This window comes from Dermacentor variabilis, chromosome 6 (assembly GCF_050947875.1).
Source record: "Dermacentor variabilis isolate Ectoservices chromosome 6, ASM5094787v1, whole genome shotgun sequence".
Taxonomy (NCBI): Eukaryota; Metazoa; Arthropoda; class Arachnida; order Ixodida; family Ixodidae; genus Dermacentor; species Dermacentor variabilis.
Genome location: NC_134573.1, coordinates 176,253,384 through 176,273,652, shown reverse-complemented (window position 1 = coordinate 176,273,652; position 20,269 = coordinate 176,253,384). Strand labels below are relative to the sequence as shown.

General features: G+C 50.1%; 1 protein-coding gene across 1 annotated transcript in view; it reads right to left on the bottom strand.

Moving 5' to 3' along the window:
* The window catches only part of LOC142585846 (fibroblast growth factor 9-like), a 123,798-nt gene extending 117,580 nt beyond the window's left edge, over nt 1–6,218 (bottom strand). Inside the window, exon 1 of the mRNA XM_075696900.1 lies at nt 5,721–6,218. Within this exon, the coding sequence (XP_075553015.1) occupies nt 5,721–6,171 (451 nt within the window). The 5' untranslated portion in view covers nt 6,172–6,218. The remainder of the gene's footprint in view (nt 1–5,720) is intronic.
* Nucleotides 6,219–20,269: the final 14,051 nt, after the last annotated feature.

Here is a 20,269-nt window from a genome sequence, read left to right as displayed (position 1 = left end):
GCCCTACGTTCGGCTCTCGCGTCCAGATATCCGTACCCGCGCAGCAAATATTTAAGCTTAAGTGATGCGTTGTAGGATGCAAAACCTTCAACTGCACATAAACTGCATGCGTGTGTTTGACTGTCGCTCGCGTATTAGCACGTCCAACTTAGAATTTTGCAGCTATATGTGCTTGAGGCAACATGTTCTTGATGCGCATGGGCCTAACTGGGCGTATACCTCGCAAGGCGAATTTGCGCAAAGTGAAAATGGGCGCAGCTGCCATGTTTATACAAAGGAAAGCTTACACGCATCCGCGATGAACCTGTCAAACGGATGTCGTTATTTTAAACGTGCAGATGTGACGTAATGAGCGCAAATAACCACAGGACATAGTATCGTGTTACTTCTTTGTTTTTGTCGATGATATGAGACAACGCACAGTTCTTTACTGCTGCCATGCACATTTCAGTTCTTAGATTACTTTGCTCCTCAATTGCACATATGCGGTTCCTCAGTCACCAAAGCTGCTGAAAATGATGTGTCTGTTGTCAAATGGATAGGATTTACTCTTTCATCTCTAGAAAATTCTCGTCAATTCCTCAGCCATGAAACGCCAAACGATACAAAATCAAGACGTCTCACAAATGTAGATTATGATCACGGTGTCTACCCTAAGGCAATGTCGCGCACTTGTCTAGAGTTGACCAACGCATTCAAGACACTTTTTTCTTGCATGGATTCTGCCAGAATGATTTTCCAGGATGTGGTTGATAATTGTGGAGGCTGTTCGACGCGGTGTCATTTTAATTCCGGCTGCAGAGTTCTACTTTAGTCTTTAGATTTGTCCTGTTGCAGTGTTCAACTTTGGTCTTTAGATTTGTCCTGTTGCTCTCCTTTCCTCTTTCCTTTTTCCTCCCCACCTTCCTATCTTCCATTCCTGTGTTGCTGTCACCTCCCTTCAGAAGAGTAGGCAGGCGTTGTGCCCCTTCCGGTGGCAGTTGCCAGCCTGCTCCTCGCTTTCCCTTTCCTGTTACCTGTGTATATGTGTTCAGAACAAATAATAATAATAATAATAATAATAATAATAATAATAATAATAATAATAATAATAATAATAATAATAATAATAATAATAATAATAATAATTTTCCAGCTCCGACAGGGTAAGCCAGATAATTTTGTGAACCTGCTAAGGCGTTAGCCTACATCGATGGCCGCAGTGTTTATTAAATGCTAATTGCAAAATTCGTCATACTTTACAAAATAAAGTGTGCCGGATGAGTTGCATGATAATATATCTCATCGCGATTACAAAAGACAGGCATTAAAGATAACGGTTGCCATTTCTGATAACATATCGTACTTAAGCTGCACTGAATATCGGCTATAACCTACTATTATGTCAGCACATATCCGCTCATAAATCAATTATGCTCTAAATGCGGACAGTTGCTGCTAAACGAGGTCAAATTTATCCTTATATAACAAAGACTCCGTGGTGGCTTAGCGGCTGTGCACGAGGTCGCGGGATCAAATCCCGGTCGCGGCGGCCGCGTTTCGATGAGTGCGACTTGAAAAAAACGCCCAGAGTCTCCCACTAGGACGTGTCTCATAATCACATGGTGGCTTTGGCGCGTAGAACCACAGAATTCAGCTCAAATGTAAGCGCTGGTTCGAGTTTTTCAGCATTCCAGGAGGAGGTGTGCAATGCGGTGAAGAGCGTATCACATCGACCGGAGCGCGTGGTGCTGCACCCGAACACTGACATTTTATGGCTCAAATAAAGAGAAATTCCTGTGAACATCCCTAGCAGGTCAAAATGCAGGCGATGTCTACAAGTGAATGCGCTCCGCAACTTGTTTCTTTTCTCTCGTATCACCAACGTATACATATAGGCAGAAAACATGTTAAGTGTTTCCGAACCGAATTTTTAAAACAAATTAATAGCTTTTCTAAACCAGCCTTAGGACTTTCGTATTGTCCTGAGATGTGACCTCAGCAATGAAAGCAGGACGGCACAGGCCCGTCGCGACTATGGCTTTGCTCTGCTGAGCTTGAGGTAGCCGCGGCCGCATGTTGATGCGGGTGAAATTAAGAAAAAAAAAATGCTCGTGTACCTAAATTTATATACACGTTAAGGAACCCCAGGTAGTCAAAATTTGTCCGGGGTCTCCCACTACGGCGTGCTTGATAACAATATCGTGGTTTTGGAAAGTAAAATTCCAGAATTTAATTTTTAATCAGAACAACACGGGGCTTGCTGAATGAGGCATGCGCTGTGGTCGTTCGCAACACAAGGGGCCCCGCTGGGCGCCGACAGCAAGCGCCCGCGCGTCACTGGAACATCTAGTCCATCTAGGAAGTCACCGAGCCACTAGCTATTCACTAGTGACTTCCAATTCACTAGTACAGGTAAACGTTGTAATATTTCATGCAATCTTCCGAAATAAATGTGAAAAAAAAAACTGAATTTGAAGGTCATACGGTGTCACACAAGGGATTACGTTAAGCGATAGATTTTGCGGAATGGAGGTGCCATCAAAATCCCTCTGAATGTAAAGGCCACGACTGCGCTTCCTTGGGTGTCACGCGCAGGTTTAACCCCCGGAGGCTCCGACATAAAGGACGCGAAGATGCCCGGTGTGTTAGGCATATTGAGAATGCTACCGAAAACTGAGAAGTAGGTTGACTCAAAGATACGTACGAGAACTGCGTCCCCCTATGTCAACAAGGTAAGCGGCTCGAGACAAAGAACGACAGGTCAAATGACACCAGGGTCACGGAAAGATTATGGGGTTTTACGTGCCAAAACCACGATTTGATTATGAGGAACGCCGCAGTGAACACGGGTGTTTTCGCATTTCGCCCCCACTGAAATGCGGCCGCCGTGGCCGGGATTCGATCTCGTGCTTAGCAGCCCAGCACCATGCCAGGGTCACGTCCAAAGATTCTTTAGCATTAAGCGGCTATAAGCAGCATTTGCGCCAGATTCAGAAATATGTGCCAAAGACGAAGCCGTTCTGGCAAAAAGTTGTTGCGATAACAAAGCAAGGCTATAGAAATATTTAAACGAACAAGAAACGCATTCATGGGAGGCAAAGTCTTCAGTCTCTCGCTCGACGGAAAGAAACGATGTCGAGAGAATAAACGAAAGCAAAACATCGACGTGCATGAATGTCAAAAAATAGATAATTACTGTTATCACCAGCTTCAGAAGTGTGTGCTTCAAAATACGACACTACGGTCGCTATCTAAAGAAGATTTTCTGGAAAATAAACTTAGACCTCATAAGTGACTATAACATACACCGGCGGTTTTCGTAACAGCCGCGCCTCTTCTCGAACACATTCTTGTCCGTCAGCAGTTCCTCATCTCCCCTTCCCGTCCTTCTGATGCACTTCACCCGTGGAGTTAGTTCTCCATCGCCCACTTTAATGAAACAGGCCAAATTACCAACCGTATGATCGGAAACGAGCGTACAACGGAAAGCTTTTGTGCGAACGCTGGCATGATACACAGCGTTGCATCCCGAACACGTCGGCTAGCTGCTGCGTTATATAGAGTGCGTAAAGAGGTTGCGTCGCGGACACCAGATAAGCTCTGCTTCAGGAATGAAATAATGAAATGAAAAGGCGTAGGCGATATGAAGAGGGACTGCCAATGCAGCGCAAGCGCGGATTGCTATCAGTTTTCAAACACGTGTCGCGATAACTGCCGTCGGTAAATTGTATTCGCGCCATTCATCAAAGATAAGCCGCACGACTCCGATCCTCCCTCATCTTAAGCTTCACTTCGTCGGCGCTTTCTGCTTCACCGGCTCGCATTCGTAACGCTGAGGTAACTAATGGACTCGGCTCGACATGACCGACGCCTATGAAAGCACTCTCTCCGATGCCACGACCTCCCCGAGCCCTCGTAGCAAAATGGGACCATCGGGATTTCCCGACCTTATCGCGCGGGTAATCAATAGTTGAAAAGAAAAAGAAAAAAAAAAGAAACGGGTGCATAGACGTATATGTGAAAAATGTTGCACCACCGTTATGTACACAATAAACGAGTTTGACAGTTGTAAAAAAAAGGAAAAAAAAAACACGTGTAAGCAAGAACAAACAACGAAGTTAGTCAAGCGCGTGCTAAAGTTTGCGTAACACGCTGACGTCAGTACGCTGAGAAACCTCACTGTTGCTCGCGGTCGGCTGGACACCGAAGCACGTCACTCTGAATGCTGACAGCCTAAATTAGCCGTAAAACGCTGCAGGTCGCGTCAAGCAATAAGGTTAGGTCGCGCGCAGGTGACGTGCGCCGTCGACAGGTTAGCATGTATCGAGGTCACCTCGTCTCCGTTTACCGCCTCTGGGATATGCACAGAGTAATAAAACGTGGCGAACTAGTTCAGCCGAGCACCATTTCAAGTGACGGCACGCAATGCATCCTCCTTTGAAAGCGAGCGCGCCGACCTTGCTCGACTCGCCAGGCAGGGTCACCAACTCGCTACTATATATCTAAGGCGACGATTGTGTGTAGATCCGCCCCGGTGTCCAGGCATAAGCTTTCACTTTGGATAGAAGCCCAACTCTTGCGCAACCTTATATATATATATATATATATATATATATATATATATATATATATATATATATATATATGCGCCTACCAGCAATTTAAGCATAAAACGCTAGCGCGAGTTCTCATGAACAGTTCCGGACCACGCGCGCGCAAACCAGGCATCCCGGGTCGCGCGCACATGGTGAGCATATTGAGTTCTTTCCTATACCAAGTGGTAAGGTTCACGATTAAAATAAAAAGAAATCGTTTCGTCGTAGTCTTTGTGCCATAGTTTGTAGCTGAGCGCCGTTCGTGCTTCGCCTCACAAATGAGAAGCAAAAAAAAAAAAATTAAATAACGCTAGAGGGGGGAAGGCAGGCGTGCCGCACCGCACAACGCGAAAGCCATGCGGTGCAACAATATAGAAGGCGCAGGGGAAGCAAAATTGAAGAACGAGAACTGGTCTAACTCCACGAGCGTCGGCATTTGGTTGCGTGCTACGTGCTGCAGGGGAGCGTCCAAGGTGCCGTCGCAGCGAGAGCGATAAAACAGCCGGGGAGACGCGAGGGGTCACCGGCGAACGATCGAGACTGGCGACAACTGCCATCAGGGTGAACTCCAAACAGGACCCACGAGGGCACGCCGAGAACCTATTTATCGTAACTTCCGTTTATTGATGCCGACAAGTTGCTGTCAGAGGAAATAAAAAAAAAAACTTCGCTTCGAATTCTACTACTGTCAGTGTTACATCGTAATCTGGCGAACGTGGAGCTCTGCAGCTAATCTTGGCCGTATCAGTATCAGTCAAGGCAGACGGCCTCGATACACTGTTGTGCTCAGTGGGCGCTGAAATATATGGATGCGCATGGAAGATGTAGCTGACTAGTCATGAGTAATTATTGCGACGAGAAGTTAAGTAGCCAATGCAGTGTAAATGCATCAAGGCCAACACTGGATAAAGAAGAGAAAAATAAAAGTGATGCAGATCGGCAGCAATCAACTGCGTCAAGCATTGACACAGACGACCGCCACCGCCTCCGCGCTATCACATGCTGGTTGTCGCGGCATTCGTCAGTCGGCTTCTTCGGCGGGACCGGCGTCGGTCGGCGGAAATTCAGCGCACAAAATCAAAGCGATCCGCACACCGGTGCTCAGAGTGAGAACTGCGGAGGAGCACAGAGCCGTGCACTGACCGTATCGGTTCCGGTCCTCCCTGGTCCCGTTGACCTTCCCGTTGGCGTGGATGACCAGGTTGTATCCGGTGCGGCAGTAGAGCTGCAGGTAGCGGCTCGTGCCGCGCGGGTGCTTGACGGCCTCGTTGGCGTCGCTCGGGTCGTCGGCCACCATCCCTCCACCACCACTGTCCTGCTCCTCGGACGAGGAGGAGCCTTCGCCCAGTTCATCGGCGTCCGCACTAGCAGCGATCGCGGCGGCACGCGCCCGTCCGTGTCGCAGCCGGCGCACCGTCGTCTCCTGCGAGCTGTCGCTGCTCGCGTTGTCGTCGGAATCTTCGGCGCTGGCGTCGACGCCGCGCGACGACGCCGCCGCCGGAGCAGCGCGCGCCTTCGGCGAGGCGGCGACCAGAAGGAGAAGGAGCATCGCGAGGAGCACCACGACCAGGTTCCGGCATCCCGGCAGCGGCATGCATGATCATCGCGGCACCGCGGAGCACTGCACAGCCTGACGGCCCCTGAGCCGGCGCCGCTTTTGAAAGCTCCCCTTTGCCGCGCGAGCGCACTACCCCCTTCCCCCGCGCGCCGCCTCGCGATTGGGCCGCCCCTGCAACCCCTTCGTCTTCGCCCTCCCCCGCGCGGCTCTTTCCCCGCGCACTGCTGCCGTCGCGAGAGCGAGACGTCGACGACGACGCGCGCGTCAAAGCCGCGTGTCTCGCGCGCGCGTGCGTCCGCTTCGGCGTACCGCGCCAGCCGAGAGGAACGCGTTACAACTTCTCTCCGGGGTCACCCCTCCCACTTCTTCCGCGATTGCTCTGCGGCTTCTTCTTCCTCTGTGATGCTGTAACACCGAATGAGTCACGTGTCCGGAGCTGCCATCAGGGGTCGCACTGAATCCACGCGCTTCTTCGTTCCCCCTCTCCGAGGAAATTCCGCCTCCCTCGCCGAATGTGTTTGTTTTAGTTTTCCGGCAAAAACGAGCGCGAGAAAGCGAAAATGCGGCCACTGAGGCGAGCCCGTTTCCTAATTTGGTTCACAGATTCTCCGGCGTGGAACGCTGCGATTCGAAGAGCATCGGCAGCGATTTGTTATTCCTCGTAGTCGCGAATCGGTGTTGAAATTGGAGATACCGCCTCACAGAATGAAATATGGGTCGCTTTTCTTAGCGTACGTGAAGAAAGTACGCGTAAGACTTTCTTGGTCACACAACTCGCTTAAGCCGTCTTGAAAACGTATTCCTAATTTCTTACCAAACATATGTAGAGTATCGGAAAGGAATCTCTGAATATTATGCAACTGGATCAAGAGAAGCGTGGGTCCGTGACTTGAATTCCTAAACCGGGCAGCAGCTCTTTCTAATTTGTGCCTGTTTCGTACCCTCACATTGACATGCGCTCATACCAAGAAACTTTCGAGTTTCTTTTTCTTTCTTTTCCTTCTTTTTTGTTCTCGCTTTTTGTCTGACCGTCAGTGCTGACAATATTAATTAGGCCCCTCCTTTCCTTAACTCTATATCAGACGCGCGAGCCATCGCCTCTACAAGCGTACGTTTACGGACAGCGGCGTTTATCTCGAGCTACTCACGCGGAAATTCATCCGGCTGGTTTTGCCGTCCGTTCCCTTACACTTGTTCTTACGTTCACTGACAGTTTGGTCGGCTTAGGCAAACAACCCGGCACTTAGCTCTCTCCGGTGTCAAGGCTGCGTGCCGCGACGCTGGGCGATTATTGATCATTAAAGAGCGAGGGTTCGTCGCAGGCAAGAGGCATTTCTCGCCCGCGCACGGCAGCAGCAGTGCAGCCGTGCACCGCCTGATAAAACCGGGCCCTGCACCTGCGTCGCCGCCGACATAAGAGGAGGCTCCCGTCGCGAGAAACCGGCAGCTGCTCCGACGCACGACGACAGGGAGCCGCGCGAGGAGAGACGTGGTTCCGCTCCTGCGCGGTGCTCTGCGCCTGGTTGCTCCCGCGCGAGCGCGCTGGACTTGACGCGCTCCCAGGCGAAGGTACCGTACGGCGGGCCCGCGCCGGCCGCATCTCCGAGAAAACGTACGTAGCGCTACGCTCGTCGTCGGGTTGACGTGACCCGAGCGCCAGCAGGTCACCACTGACCTAAGCGCAAGACCTGCCACAGAGTTGGCCATGTCAAACAGTCTGTTGCACGAAGTCCACTGGACGTTCTTACACTAGCCTTCTTGTCTCATTGGTATGTATATTACGCGGTCGTCACCAGCTTTGTTTTTCTTCCTTTGACATTCAGTCCTCAGCAATTAGTTGCCAAAACAAAACACCACATTGGTTGTAACAGAATTTTGGTTGCCAGGTGTGCGCATCACATGACGGGCCATACTGCTATTTTTCCTCTTGATTTCAGCAGGAATGTCATAGATTTGCCATTGTTCACTACCTGCGCTCACGTTCGTGTGGATTGACGCAATTTGGCCTCCAAAAAAGTAGCGATGGTTGCCGTCTTGGTAGTGACTGTTGTCAGTTCAGTGACTTGTCATAGCGTTTTATCTATGGAAGAAAACTGACGCGTAGTCCGGCTTTCTGACGTCACTAGTACAGGATGCAAGTAGGTGAATTGTTTGAGGACGGGTGATATAGTTTGTACTCAGTAGCTGGAGTTCCAGTTTAACAACTACGAATTTCAATGAGCGTTGACTTTGAAACTCGAGTAGCGCGGTAGGTGTCCTTCATATGCATACAGGCCACTTTGTCGCTCTATCCAGGTTATCGGTTGTCTGGTTTCTCAGGACATTAATACTATAAGTTTATTTTCTTATGCTGCGTGTACGTTAAGTTTTTGGTTATTATTAAGCGTAACTCATGTTGGCGGAGAACTTTACGCAGTTTAAGGCGTTTTATGCTTTCCTTGTTCTCGAAGCAAGGGCTACCCTCTCATTGGCATGTCCAAGTTATTGCTTGCGGCGTTTAGGCCTTCAAGCTATAGCTTCGAAAAGCAAAGCGATTTATTTGTACAAAGCCAAAATAATTTTCTTTCACCATATTTTTTTACTTGTGTGTTCATGACCTAGGTTCATTAAAAGGTTTAGTTCACAGTAACCCCCTTTTCCTACTACGGCTTCTAAGTTTACACTGACGCTCTGTTGTTTGTACGTATTCGGGCTTGTAAGCCACTTTATTATTTTTGTATGTTGTCAGAGCTCCATTGGTGTGAATTCTCTGCCCTACCCACACTCTCTGCTTCAGATCCTCAGATGTCCTTCATAATGAACCTTGCATATCGGAGTAATAGGCTGCATGGCGCAGATCTCGTGTGGAAAAAAAGTCGCTAATTTGTGCATAGTCTCTTGAACGCGGATGGAATGTTGAAGCAGTGCTTTCAGCCAAGCCTCGCTGCGGAAATCCGCCAGACACTGAGCGTTCAACAAAAAATAATAATAAATCAATAAGAAGTCCCTTTCCCCGAATGTAGCCTGCGGCTCACGTAGGCATCCAGGGCACGTACGTCCTCGAGAGCACAGTGTGGTTGACCATTAAAAAAATAAAGCTACAGTATTGAGCTCGAAATTAAGACCAATGCGAAATGAGGTAAGCGCAAAACTGTAGCACAACGCAGCGCATTGACCGAATGACATTTTGTCGACCGCTTATGAACAAATAAAACGACGTACGCACAGCACGTAGTCACCGCGATGCTTTTGTTTTTTTCCGCATGCATAAACCCACTTCCTGTTAAGCCTGGCAGTGATGTACGTCACAAGCAGGAAAAGCAGGACTGAACGCTGTCTCTCATCATGCGCTCATGCGTTACCGGCTGCGCGTGGAGGTCCGGACTCTAAAAGTAAAAGTGAATGCGCTTCGTATTTTCGTTGTTGTTCACACTTGAAAAAGTTACACGCAGGCATTTGAACAGATTTTTGCGTAGTAATCACTCAGTGGCTTAGCTTTTGCGTTTATCAACCGCATCTGTCCCGTTTAGCGACTGCGAACTGTCCGAACACTTAGTCGAAATTCTTTTGTACAAATACAGATAAGCGAAGCAGTTATAGTCTTGAAAGCGATTAAGCGATAACGTTTCACGAAACTTGCATCATATTGGCGCCTTATCGCACCAGTACGCATATATGTTATTCGTTATGCAGCAAAACTACCAACTCGTAATAAATTTCATACAGGCCCGCCGCGTTGGCGCAGTAACTGTAACGTTCTGCTGCTGGGCGCGTGGTTGCGGGTTCGATACCAGGCCGCGGTGGCCGCATTTCGGTAGGGGCGAAATGCAGGAACGCTCGCTTGACTAGATTTAGGTGCGTGTTAATGAACCTTCACAATTAATATTGAGCACTCCACTGGGACATCCCTCATGACACGCTGTGCAGTTCCAAGGCGTTAGACCCCATAATCGCACGGAAATATGTTTCTACAGAAACGCGCGCATGCACCTTACGCATTCAAAACAGTGTCCAACAAACTACCACCAATACGCGGTAATATTAATTTTTCATGTTCTCAGGTCAGAGAGAAAGAGACAGAGAGTGTGTGTGTGTGTAATGCTAACTGGACAGGTTAGCTTACAAGCTTAACATTTTACTCCAGGTCACTGTTCAATCCTACAGCATTGTCTTCGTATAAAAAACCACACACTGTGTCGTTCTGCATATGGTAGTGTAGACGAGATGACAGAGCGGCACGTTGGTGGCATTTCTGAGATGCGGGTGCTGCATTCCTGAGAGGCAGTATATTAAAATACACGTAGTTACCTTCTTTTTCTTTTTTCCGCCTCTTCCATGCGTACGAATTAACCAAAGCTCACGACTAGCCTGAGGGCTAGACTGAAGTTAAAATTTGCGTACAACTGTCAGCATACTCTCGAGAAGTCGTAGCCACGTACCCTCGAAAGGGTGACAGACCACACTGACGTGAGAAGCAATTGAAGTTTTAGGTGTCGTAATCAGAAAGAGAGAAGAGAGGCAGCGAGGTTGACCAGATAGCAAAATCCGGTTTGCTGCCCTACGCTGCCGAACATGGAAGGGGGAGGTCGAAAGATAAGAAGAGAGAGATGCCACAGACACACGATCACAGCTGGTCACGATCACTGCACGTCATCACGTGCAGCGCAGTGAACACCAATTCAGGCTAAAACTGTTATAAGCAACAGATCCGTTGTTTTTAACAACTGTGGAAGTGCCTGCGTAGCCCTCTGCTGCGATGGCTTATTATGTCGGTATTCTAAAATGGTTTGCTCCGATAATGGTCATTGATCAAAGCGACCTAGCGCAGTTGCGAACTATCGTCTCTGTACATGTACTGCAGCGAGGACAGTCGCAAAGAACGCGTTGAAGGGTCTCCTCGCAACCACAGTCATCGCGCGTGGCGTTGTTGGCCGTCCCAACGCGAAAAACAAGGCTTCGTAAAGGCCCCTCCTAGCCGTGGCCGACAAAGCAGGGTGGCCTCTCGTCGGAAGAGTCCATGTTGCAGTCAGATTTTTCAGCGATCTGAAAGGGTGCGGCAATTCAAGTTTTTCTCGCTTTCGTGCCGCGCACTTGGGTTTTTCGTTTTCTTTTTTCCCCCCACTCCTGCGCGGGCACTTTCAGGGGGGTGTAGACGCGCACGCGTTAAGGAGAAGTTTAAAACTTGTCTGGCTTAGGAGGTGGCGAGGTGGAAACGCGAAGGGCTCGCGCATCCGGAGCTGTACCGAAGCGGGAGCGATAGTGAGCCAAGAAAATAAAACGAAAATCACATGGATTTATACGCGATTGGCATCCTTACGCCATTTACAACACGCGATTGGCATCCTTACGCCATTTACAACGCAGATCAGTTCACTGGGCATAATTGTTTTCGCTCCTTTCATTCAAGCGTAAGTGAAGCGCACTTGTACGCTCCCCGACGCTCTGAGATACCGTGCTTTGCATCGCCTTCTAGTGAGAGTGCAGCACACTGTTTCGTGTCACCTTTTATTTGAAAATTGTCTTTACCCTCTTCAGCAGCTCAGAGGCTACGTTTCTTCTTCTACATATAGCGCCGAGTCGCGGGTTCGATCCCCAGTCTCGTTGCCCGCGAGTTCCGATTGTCGTGGATTGTAGAGACGCTCGTGTGCTTAGACGTACCTAAACATTAAAGAAGACGCCAGATGCTCTAAATTGACCCGGAGCCCCCAAATGGCGACGCCTCTTGTAGGCCAGCTGCTGCTTTGGGAAATTAAACTCAGTCAGTCAAAATGGCGTTTCGTGTGTACTATAGCTCAGGCACTGGATGAGCGCAAGCGCGTCGAAACACATCTTTAATAGAACGTGGTAGTCGGTATACGCGAACACTTTCTCGCTGCTTTATCGTGGTGGAAGTAGGCTCTACGTCAGACAGGTTCGCGCGGATATTCTTTCTGCCCGAGAATTGACGATAACAGCGTACGTTAAGCGCTGCACTCAGAAGGCCCCCTAAAATACAGCAGTCCAAGATGGCGCCGCCAGCCACGCAGAAGCCGAAGTCGGCTGCTGAACGACACGTGCGCGTGGGCGTCCGCTCGCAGGAAAAGCACGGTTGGTCAATCTGCTTTTTTTTACATTTCGTACCGAGAGCGCTTACGAAACCACCTCATTAGCGAAGCCGCGGTAATTTAATTGTGTTCTTGCCGTTGTGCTTTTGTTTTGCTTCCTGACGCAACTAGGATGGGCGGGGCTTCGCGATTCAGCGCAGACAGGGTGAATGTCACAAGAGAAGGTCGCACGTTGTCCTTAATTTCCGCCGGTGCTTTTTTTTTTCTCTCGTGTATTCTTTTGCCTACGAGCGAGCACACGAGGTGATGATGGCCGATGAGTTATATCTTCCTCGTAAAAAACGCCGCGGCGGGCGTTTACTCTGGTGAATATAAAAAGGAAAGAAAACGCGTACGTGACATTCCAAACCTAAGATAGTACCGTGTTATTCGCTCATTGAGCACATCGTTGGGTTTTTTTTTTATCGGTTTATGCACCTCTTGTGTTTCCCTTCTGCTACTTTTTATTTCCTCGTAAAAGGCAGCGCTTGCTTCACGCGACGCTGTTTGTTTCCCTTTAGCCACCATACGGCGCGCTAACGTGCAAATACGGGGGTGGTGTAAACGGCGCCGCTGAATATTCATGGGGATGTTTTCTCTGGCGTTATACACTGCTGCCGCTGCCTACGTGAGCGGCGGCGCGTACTAGTCAAGCCGCCGTTAAGAACAAAAAACGCGGCAGGCCGCGACCGCTAACAGGCGCGGCAGCTGCGGCGGCCTCTAATCCGCGCAGAGGTCGAACGCGTCAGCCAGCAGGCCGATCCTTGGTCGCGATCACGTAGGCCCCTCGCTGCTCGTTTCACTGTACGACCCGCGATCGGGAGCGTACAATGGTTTTCCTTCCGCACCGCTTGGAGGCGGAAACGAGGGTAGATTGCGGGTTACACTGCATCTCAGTGCAGCGTGCGAGTGGCCGGTGGAAGCACTCTCCCGCCGCCGCCGCGCAACTCTCCGTCTAAGCGACCAAACCAGCACCACCGCCGCAACCAGCAGACACAGCATACAGGCCGCCCCCTTTCTCTTTTCCCGTTGTTCATTGTCCTACTGCGCTCGAGTCCTTCCGTCCCGACAGACCTCCCCCCTTTCCCTCGCCCTCCATCCCTCTCTCGAGTCTGTTATTCCCATTGCCCTGGCGCCGTCTGTGTCTGGTCTAGCCTGTGCTCCATTACCAACGAGTAACTTCGAGCGGTGCTTTGCGTGCGTGCGCTGGGCTTTTCGAGGCAGCAGCAAGAAAATTTCCCGCCGGCGGAAACACGCTCGATCTGATTGCGCGCCCTTTTATATAGGCACCAATCGGTGCCTGTTCAATTCTGGGACAAAAAGTAACAAGCTGTCCTCCTTTTTTTCTTTCCCTCTCCCTCTCTTCCTTAATTTATTTTCGCTCCTTCACAGAGTGGCAGGCGCGGAAGGAACAACAGCGTGTATGTGCCTACGTGCTCGGCAGGCGGTGGCGTAATGGTTGCACAGCTGACAGGAGAAGCCTTGTGTCTGTTTTGAGTGCGTGCGTTGTGTTTGTCTGGATGCGTTCGTAACGCGAGTGACCCCAGCCGATCGCTCGCGCCGCGCCCGACTGACTCGCGCTAGCGAAACGCGAGGCCGCTGCAAGGTGAAAAGCTGCACGGTTGACGTACGTTGCGTTCTCGTCTGCTCAAAGCTGCGTGCTGGAAAAACAAAACAAAAACGAAACAACACAAAGAGGAGCGGACGTGTAAGGCACCACTTGCGCTGAGAAGACGCGTGTAGGCAGAACAAGTGCGTGAAAAGAAGATTGGTACCGGCGGGACAGAGTATGAACAATGCTGGAAGGCTTCCCACCGATTAGCGCACGTTTTTGGCAAGGGGCGTCGTCTTCGCGCAGCCCTGACGAAAGCGCGTGCCCACGTCAGAAATTATGCTCCAAACCAACCATCATTCCGGCAACGTTCGGGTTCCATTTTGATACATCGAAGATCCTTTTTTTTCTTTCTTCATTTCATTTGGAGCTGATTCTTCCGGTTCTCATTGTGTGCGTCTGCACGCCGTGCAAAAAAAAAAAAAAAACTGTCATCATTACGTCGTCATGTCAACGATGAACTAAACTAAATAAATATTGAACAGAAGAAGACACCGTCTAGATCTTGGGAATTCCCTTCCACCGATGCTGATGTCGTCGTCGTCAGGCTATGTAAAGCTGTTTTAGGTCGCACTTGAGGATATCTTAAATTTGACCCTCTGATTTTTCTTTCTTCACTAAAAGATTTCACGAAACACTAGGAAATCTTGCTGTGTGCTGTGAGAAACATAGTGCGTCGTGTACATAATTGTGTACACGAAGATAGTGCATCAAAAGCAAAAGCACTGATTAAAATAATCATATTTGAAATGTATCTCATACATCTTGAAACACTTATTGTAATTGTTCTGTAATTTTGAATATATCTACAAAATGGTTTTAGCAAAATGAGTGGGAAGGTAGACGGTTGGGTGCTTTACTCGGTGTCAGTATGTGGTACGTATCAGGTACACTTCTTTCATTTCTTTTTCGCAATGTCTTTGTGCTAGGCATAATTTTCAAGTGGCTGGATAAGTGGTTTTCACGCTTTTCAGAACACGAAATAGCTGATGTTCTCATATTTGACGCTCCTGCAGTGAGTTATCGCGTGGGGTCCACACTCTGTAAACTTAACAAAGCTCACTAAAGAATTGAAAATTCCTAATCTTTTCTGCAGCTGTGCACTTTCTATGATTCTGAAGAAGCAAGAAATGTTGCAAAGGTGAGTTTTCAATCATCAATATAACGTGGCGTCTGAAAGGGTATGACGTACGCTGCAGCCGTAGTCAGGCGTAGCGCTGTCGAAGAAGATAGCAACCGCAGTAGACAGAGGCCGTTGTTACGATTCGCCTGCGACACGTGGTTTTGCCGGCGCCAACTGCGGCGGGGCGGCAGACATTTTGGCCCGATCGTCGTCGCCGCAACACTCATCGCCAGGTGTTTCCAGGCGCGTCTGCGGCGATGCGACCGCCTAGGGATCCCCCTCGCATTCCAGTCATTGTGCCCGAAACAGGCGATGCCAAAGCAGGGATCTCATTCCAGTTATTGGGCCCGAAACAGGCGATGCCAAAGCAGGGATCTCGTTCCAGTCATTGTGCCCGAAACAGGCGAAGCCAAAGCAGGGACCATCTTCTCGTTACAGTCATTGTGTCCGACCGGCAGCGCCACGACCAGTTGCTACGAGATCTTGCGCAGCGCCACGACATGGTGCTACGGCATCGCTACGACAGTGTGCGTCACCATTAGCCCATTGTACATTCACGTGCTCGTCTTTTGAGGGGTTCCTTCTTGCCCTCAACTGCGAGAGTATAAAAACAGCTGCCCCCGGACGCCAGAAAAAAGGCTCCGATTTCTTCAGTTGAGTGAAGTGCTCTCCCGTCTCTCTACTTCGGTCAAACCTGACCGCCAACTCTTTGCGATGTTAAAATAAACAAGTTGTATCGTTGTTACCAGTCGACTCATGCTTTGCCGGGACCTTCGGATGCTTGCAGTTGTACCCCAGGCCGCCAGGCCAACGCTACCCTTGGGGCTTGCGACCCAGGTACAACCACGGGCGTCAGCGCCGAGTTCCCAACAGATCGTACCAGCAGTCGGATCCAAACATCTGGTTGCCAGCGGTGAGATCGCCTACGACTTCAAACAACTGTCTGCCAGCGGCGAGATCACGACAACGGAGGCCAGCAGCAAAGAGATGCAGTTGACAGTATGCTGAGCAGCTCAACGACGATCCGGGAGCAGTGCAACGAGCCCTGTGTGACGACTGGTTGCCTGCAGCGGAACGACTGCGCGGAATTCCTGCCTGCGAGGTTTGGTGAGTGCGGGACTTTCTTCTTCTGAGCTTTGCCAGGCTTTTGTTAGTGTTAGAAACAGAGCTGGTAATTGTGGTTGTCGTTGCTGCCGGGTTAGTTGCGGCAAGACAATAGTAAGCAGTAGAGAAAGCAGCATTCAGAGCAGCCATGGATTTGAAGTCGTTGCGCAAACCGAAATTGTTGGAGCTTGCAAGAGAGTTGGGTCTGGATGTCTCGGACAAACTCAGAAAACCAGAACTGATAAAGGCTATTCTTGAGTTAGAGGCTGAGGATGACGAGCTGTCGGAATGCCTTGAGACAATTGAAGAGAGGGAGACTGCAAAAAGACAGGAGCGCGAACTTAAAGAGCAAAAAGAAAAAGAAGAGCGCGAACGTAAAGAACAGAAAGAAAAAGAAGAGCGTGAACGTAAAGAACAGAAAGAGCGAGAGCAACAAGAGCGTGACCGTCAACACGCTTTGGAAATGAAGCGTCTTGAGGTAGAGATGGAACGCGCTCGTAATGGAAGTCAGGCACACGGTGCAGGAGAACGCGTATTGTTCAAAATGACTGACCTGATGCGGCCGTTTAAGCTTGGAGAGGACATTGGTTTGTTCCTGGTTAACTTTGAGCGAACGTGCGAGAAGCAGGGGTTCTCTCGGGAAACGTGGCCACAGCGCTTGCTCACTTTGTTACCCGGCGAGGCGGCCGACGTAGTCGCTCGCTTGGATAGAGAGGAGGCAGAGGATTTCGACACAGTGAAATCGAGTCTTCTAAAAAAGTACCGGCTGTCTGCGGAGGCGTTCCGTCGGAAGTTTCGGGAAAATGAGAAAGGCAGAAGTGAGTCATATACAGAGTTTGCGTATAGGCTTATGTCGAACATGCAGGAGTGGCTCAAAGAAGAGAAAGCGTTTGGTGACCACGATAAAGTTCTGCAGTGTTTCGGGCTAGAACAGTTTTATAGTCGGTTACCGGAGAACGTGCGATACTGGGTCTTGGATAGGCCAGACGTGAGTACGGTGGCTAGAGCCGCTGAGCTAGCCGAGGAGTTTGTGACGCGTCGAGCTCGCGGAGCTAAGGACGGTCAAAAGGGTGAATTTGGCTCCAAGTCTGAGAGGCCAAGGTTCACGCCCATGAGATTTAAGGGGGACACGCGTAGTGAGGATGCGAGTGAAAGCAATCCGACCAAACGTAAAGAGACGGCAGCCGAAGCCGAACGCAGAAAGCGGTTCGAGATGAGGCGAGCGGGCGTTTGTTATACGTGCCAGAAGCCGGGTCACTTTTCGGCGCAGTGTCCGGAAACAACACCAAAAGTTGTGTTTTTTTCATTAGGCAGCACTGACGAGAACATGAAGCTTCTCGAGCCTTACATGCGAGACCTCCTCGTGAACGGGAAAGAGTGCCGGGTGCTTCGCGATTCCGCAGCTACGATGGATGTAGTTCACCCCTCCTACGTAGAACCCCATATGTTCACGGGCGAGTGCGCGTGGATCAAGCAAGCCGTGGAAGCTCATAGCGTGTGTCTGCCAGTAGCAAAAGTGCTTATTGAAGGACCTTTCGGAGCGCTTGAGACAGAGGCGGCAGTGTCATCTATGCTGCCACCCCAGTACCCGTACCTATTTTCAAACAGGTCCGATCACCTCCTGCGCGAGAAGGGGCTTTTGTTTGGTGAAGCTAGTGTTCAGGCCTTAACCAGATCGAAGGTTCGGGAGCTCGCTGCAAAGGCGGTAGTTGCGGGGCCGACGTTATCAACCAACGAAAAAGGGTCAGAGGCGCAGCAAACTGATATTCAGAGCACGCCCGAACAGAATAAAATTGAGTCTGTAGCGTTGAAGGCGCCAGATACTGGAGAGGAAAATCCCGACACGGGAAAGTTAGAAGAGCTATCTACTGATTTGCTCATCGCGCCTACGTCAGACGGACTTGATAGGTTGCTAAAAGTCAGCCGGTCGGCTTTGATAGCCGAGCAAAAAAAGGATGGCAGCCTGGAAAACGTGCGCTGCAATGTCAAAGAAGGTATCGCCAGGAAAACTGCGCGTTTTGTGGAAAGAGGGGGAGTCCTGTACCGGAAGTATCTAGACCGCCGAGGAGTGGAGTTCGATCAACTGGTCGTGCCTCAATGCTATCGTCAGGATCTGTTGCGCTTGTCACACGGGGGTTCGTGGTCCGGACACCTAGGAGTTAAGAAAACTAAGGACCGTCTCTTGCAAGAGTACTATTGGCCAGGGTGTTTTCGGGACGCAGACCATTTCGTGAGGACATGTGACACTTGTCAGCGGGTAGGCAAACCAGGGGACAAATCGAGGGCGCCGTTGAAATTGGTACCTATCATTACGGAGCCTTTTAGACGGCTCGTTATTGATACTGTGGGACCTCTGCCGGTAACAGCCACGGGGTACAGACACATTTTGACTGTGATCTGCCCAGCGACAAAGTTCCCTGAAGCAGTGCCGCTTAAAGAACTCAGCTCAGTTGAGATAGTTAATGCACTACTGTCCATATTTGCGCGAGTTGGTTTTCCTGCGGAAATCCAATCAGATCAGGGCACAGTGTTTACTAGCGCTTTGACGACAACTTTTCTCGAAAGGTGTGGGGTAAAGCTGTTACACAGCTCAGTGTACCACCCACAGTCGAATTCCGTTGAGAAGCTCCACTCCGTCATGAAGCGCGTGTTGAGAGCGTTGTGTTTTGAACATCGAACTGACTGGGAGCTGTGTCTGCCTGGGGTGATGTTTGCTTTAAGGACCGCGCCGCATGCGGCTACGGGGTTTTCGCCAGCTGAACTGGTGAACGGTCGCTCGCTTCGATCTCCGCTTCGCATGCTTCGAGAATCATGGGAAGGTAGGGGCGACGACCCAGTCGTGGTGGAGTACGTGCTTAAGCTCCTCGAACGCTTAAGAAGGGCACAGGAGTTGTCAGGTGAAGCAATGACAAAGGCCCAGCAGAGGGCCAAGGTTTATTATGATCGGACAGCCAGGGCCCGTCGTTTTGAGGTTGGCGATGAGGTCATGATATTGCGCACATCGCCAAACAACAAACTAGACGTGCAGTGGGAGGGCCCAGCGCGAATTGTTCAGAAACTGTCGGACGTTAACTACGTGGTAAGTCTGCCAGGAAAGCGGAAAGCACAGCAAGTTTACCACTGTAATCTGCTCAAACCTTATAGACAAAGGGAAGCAGTGGTGTGCATGATGGTAAACGTTCCTGAAGAGCTTCCGGTCGAGCTTCCAGGACTAGGCTTAGTGACGAACGGGGAAGACACCGGTCAAGTCATTAGTGACCTTATCAGTAAAGCACCGCTGTCGCCCGAGCAGAAAACCGAACTACACCAGCTATTACAAGAGTTTCAAGGTCTGTTCTCTGAGAGGCCTGGTAGGACTTCTGTACTTACTCATGATATTGAACTTACCTCCCCAGAGCCAGTACGATCCAAGGCGTATCGGGTGTCACCCCGCCAGAGCGATATTATGGAGGCTGAGGTAAAGAAAATGCTACAGCTCGGTGTTATTGAGGCAGGTGAGAGTGATTATACCTCCCCTTTGATTTTAGTTGAGGTACCGGGCAAGGAACCTCGTCCTTGCGTCGACTACCGCAGGCTTAATTCCATCACTAAGGATCAAATTTATCCGATCCCTAACATCGAGGAGCGCCTTGAGAAAGTTAGTAGCGCTCAGTTTATTTCCACCCTAGATCTTGTCAGGGGTTATTGGCAGGTTCCACTTACAGAAGAGGCTAGTAGGTATGCGGCGTTCATTTCACCAATGGGAACATTCCGTCCTAAAGTGTTGAGTTTTGGTTTGAAGAACGCGCCATACTGTTTTTCAAGTCTCATGGATAAAGTGTTGCGGGGACAGCAAGAATTCGCTTTACCGTATCTAGACGACGTAGCGATATTCTCCGCATCCTGGTCTGAGCATATGACACACTTGCGGGCAGTGCTAACCCGCCTGCGCGAAGCAGGCTTGACAGTAAAGGCTCCTAAGTGCCAGTTAGCACAGGCCGAGGTTGTCTACCTCGGTCACGTGATTGGTCAGGGTCGTCGCCGCCCCTCTGAAATAAAAGTGGCCGCTGTGCGAGACTTTCCGCAACCGCGCACAAAGACCGATATTCGGTCGTTCTTAGGTGTCGCCGGCTACTATCAGAGGTACATCCCTAGGTACTCTGATATCGCGGCTCCCCTGACGGATGCTCTAAGAAAGACAGAGCCTCAAACAGTCGTCTGGGACGAGACCAAAGAAAGAGCTTTTAGCGCCCT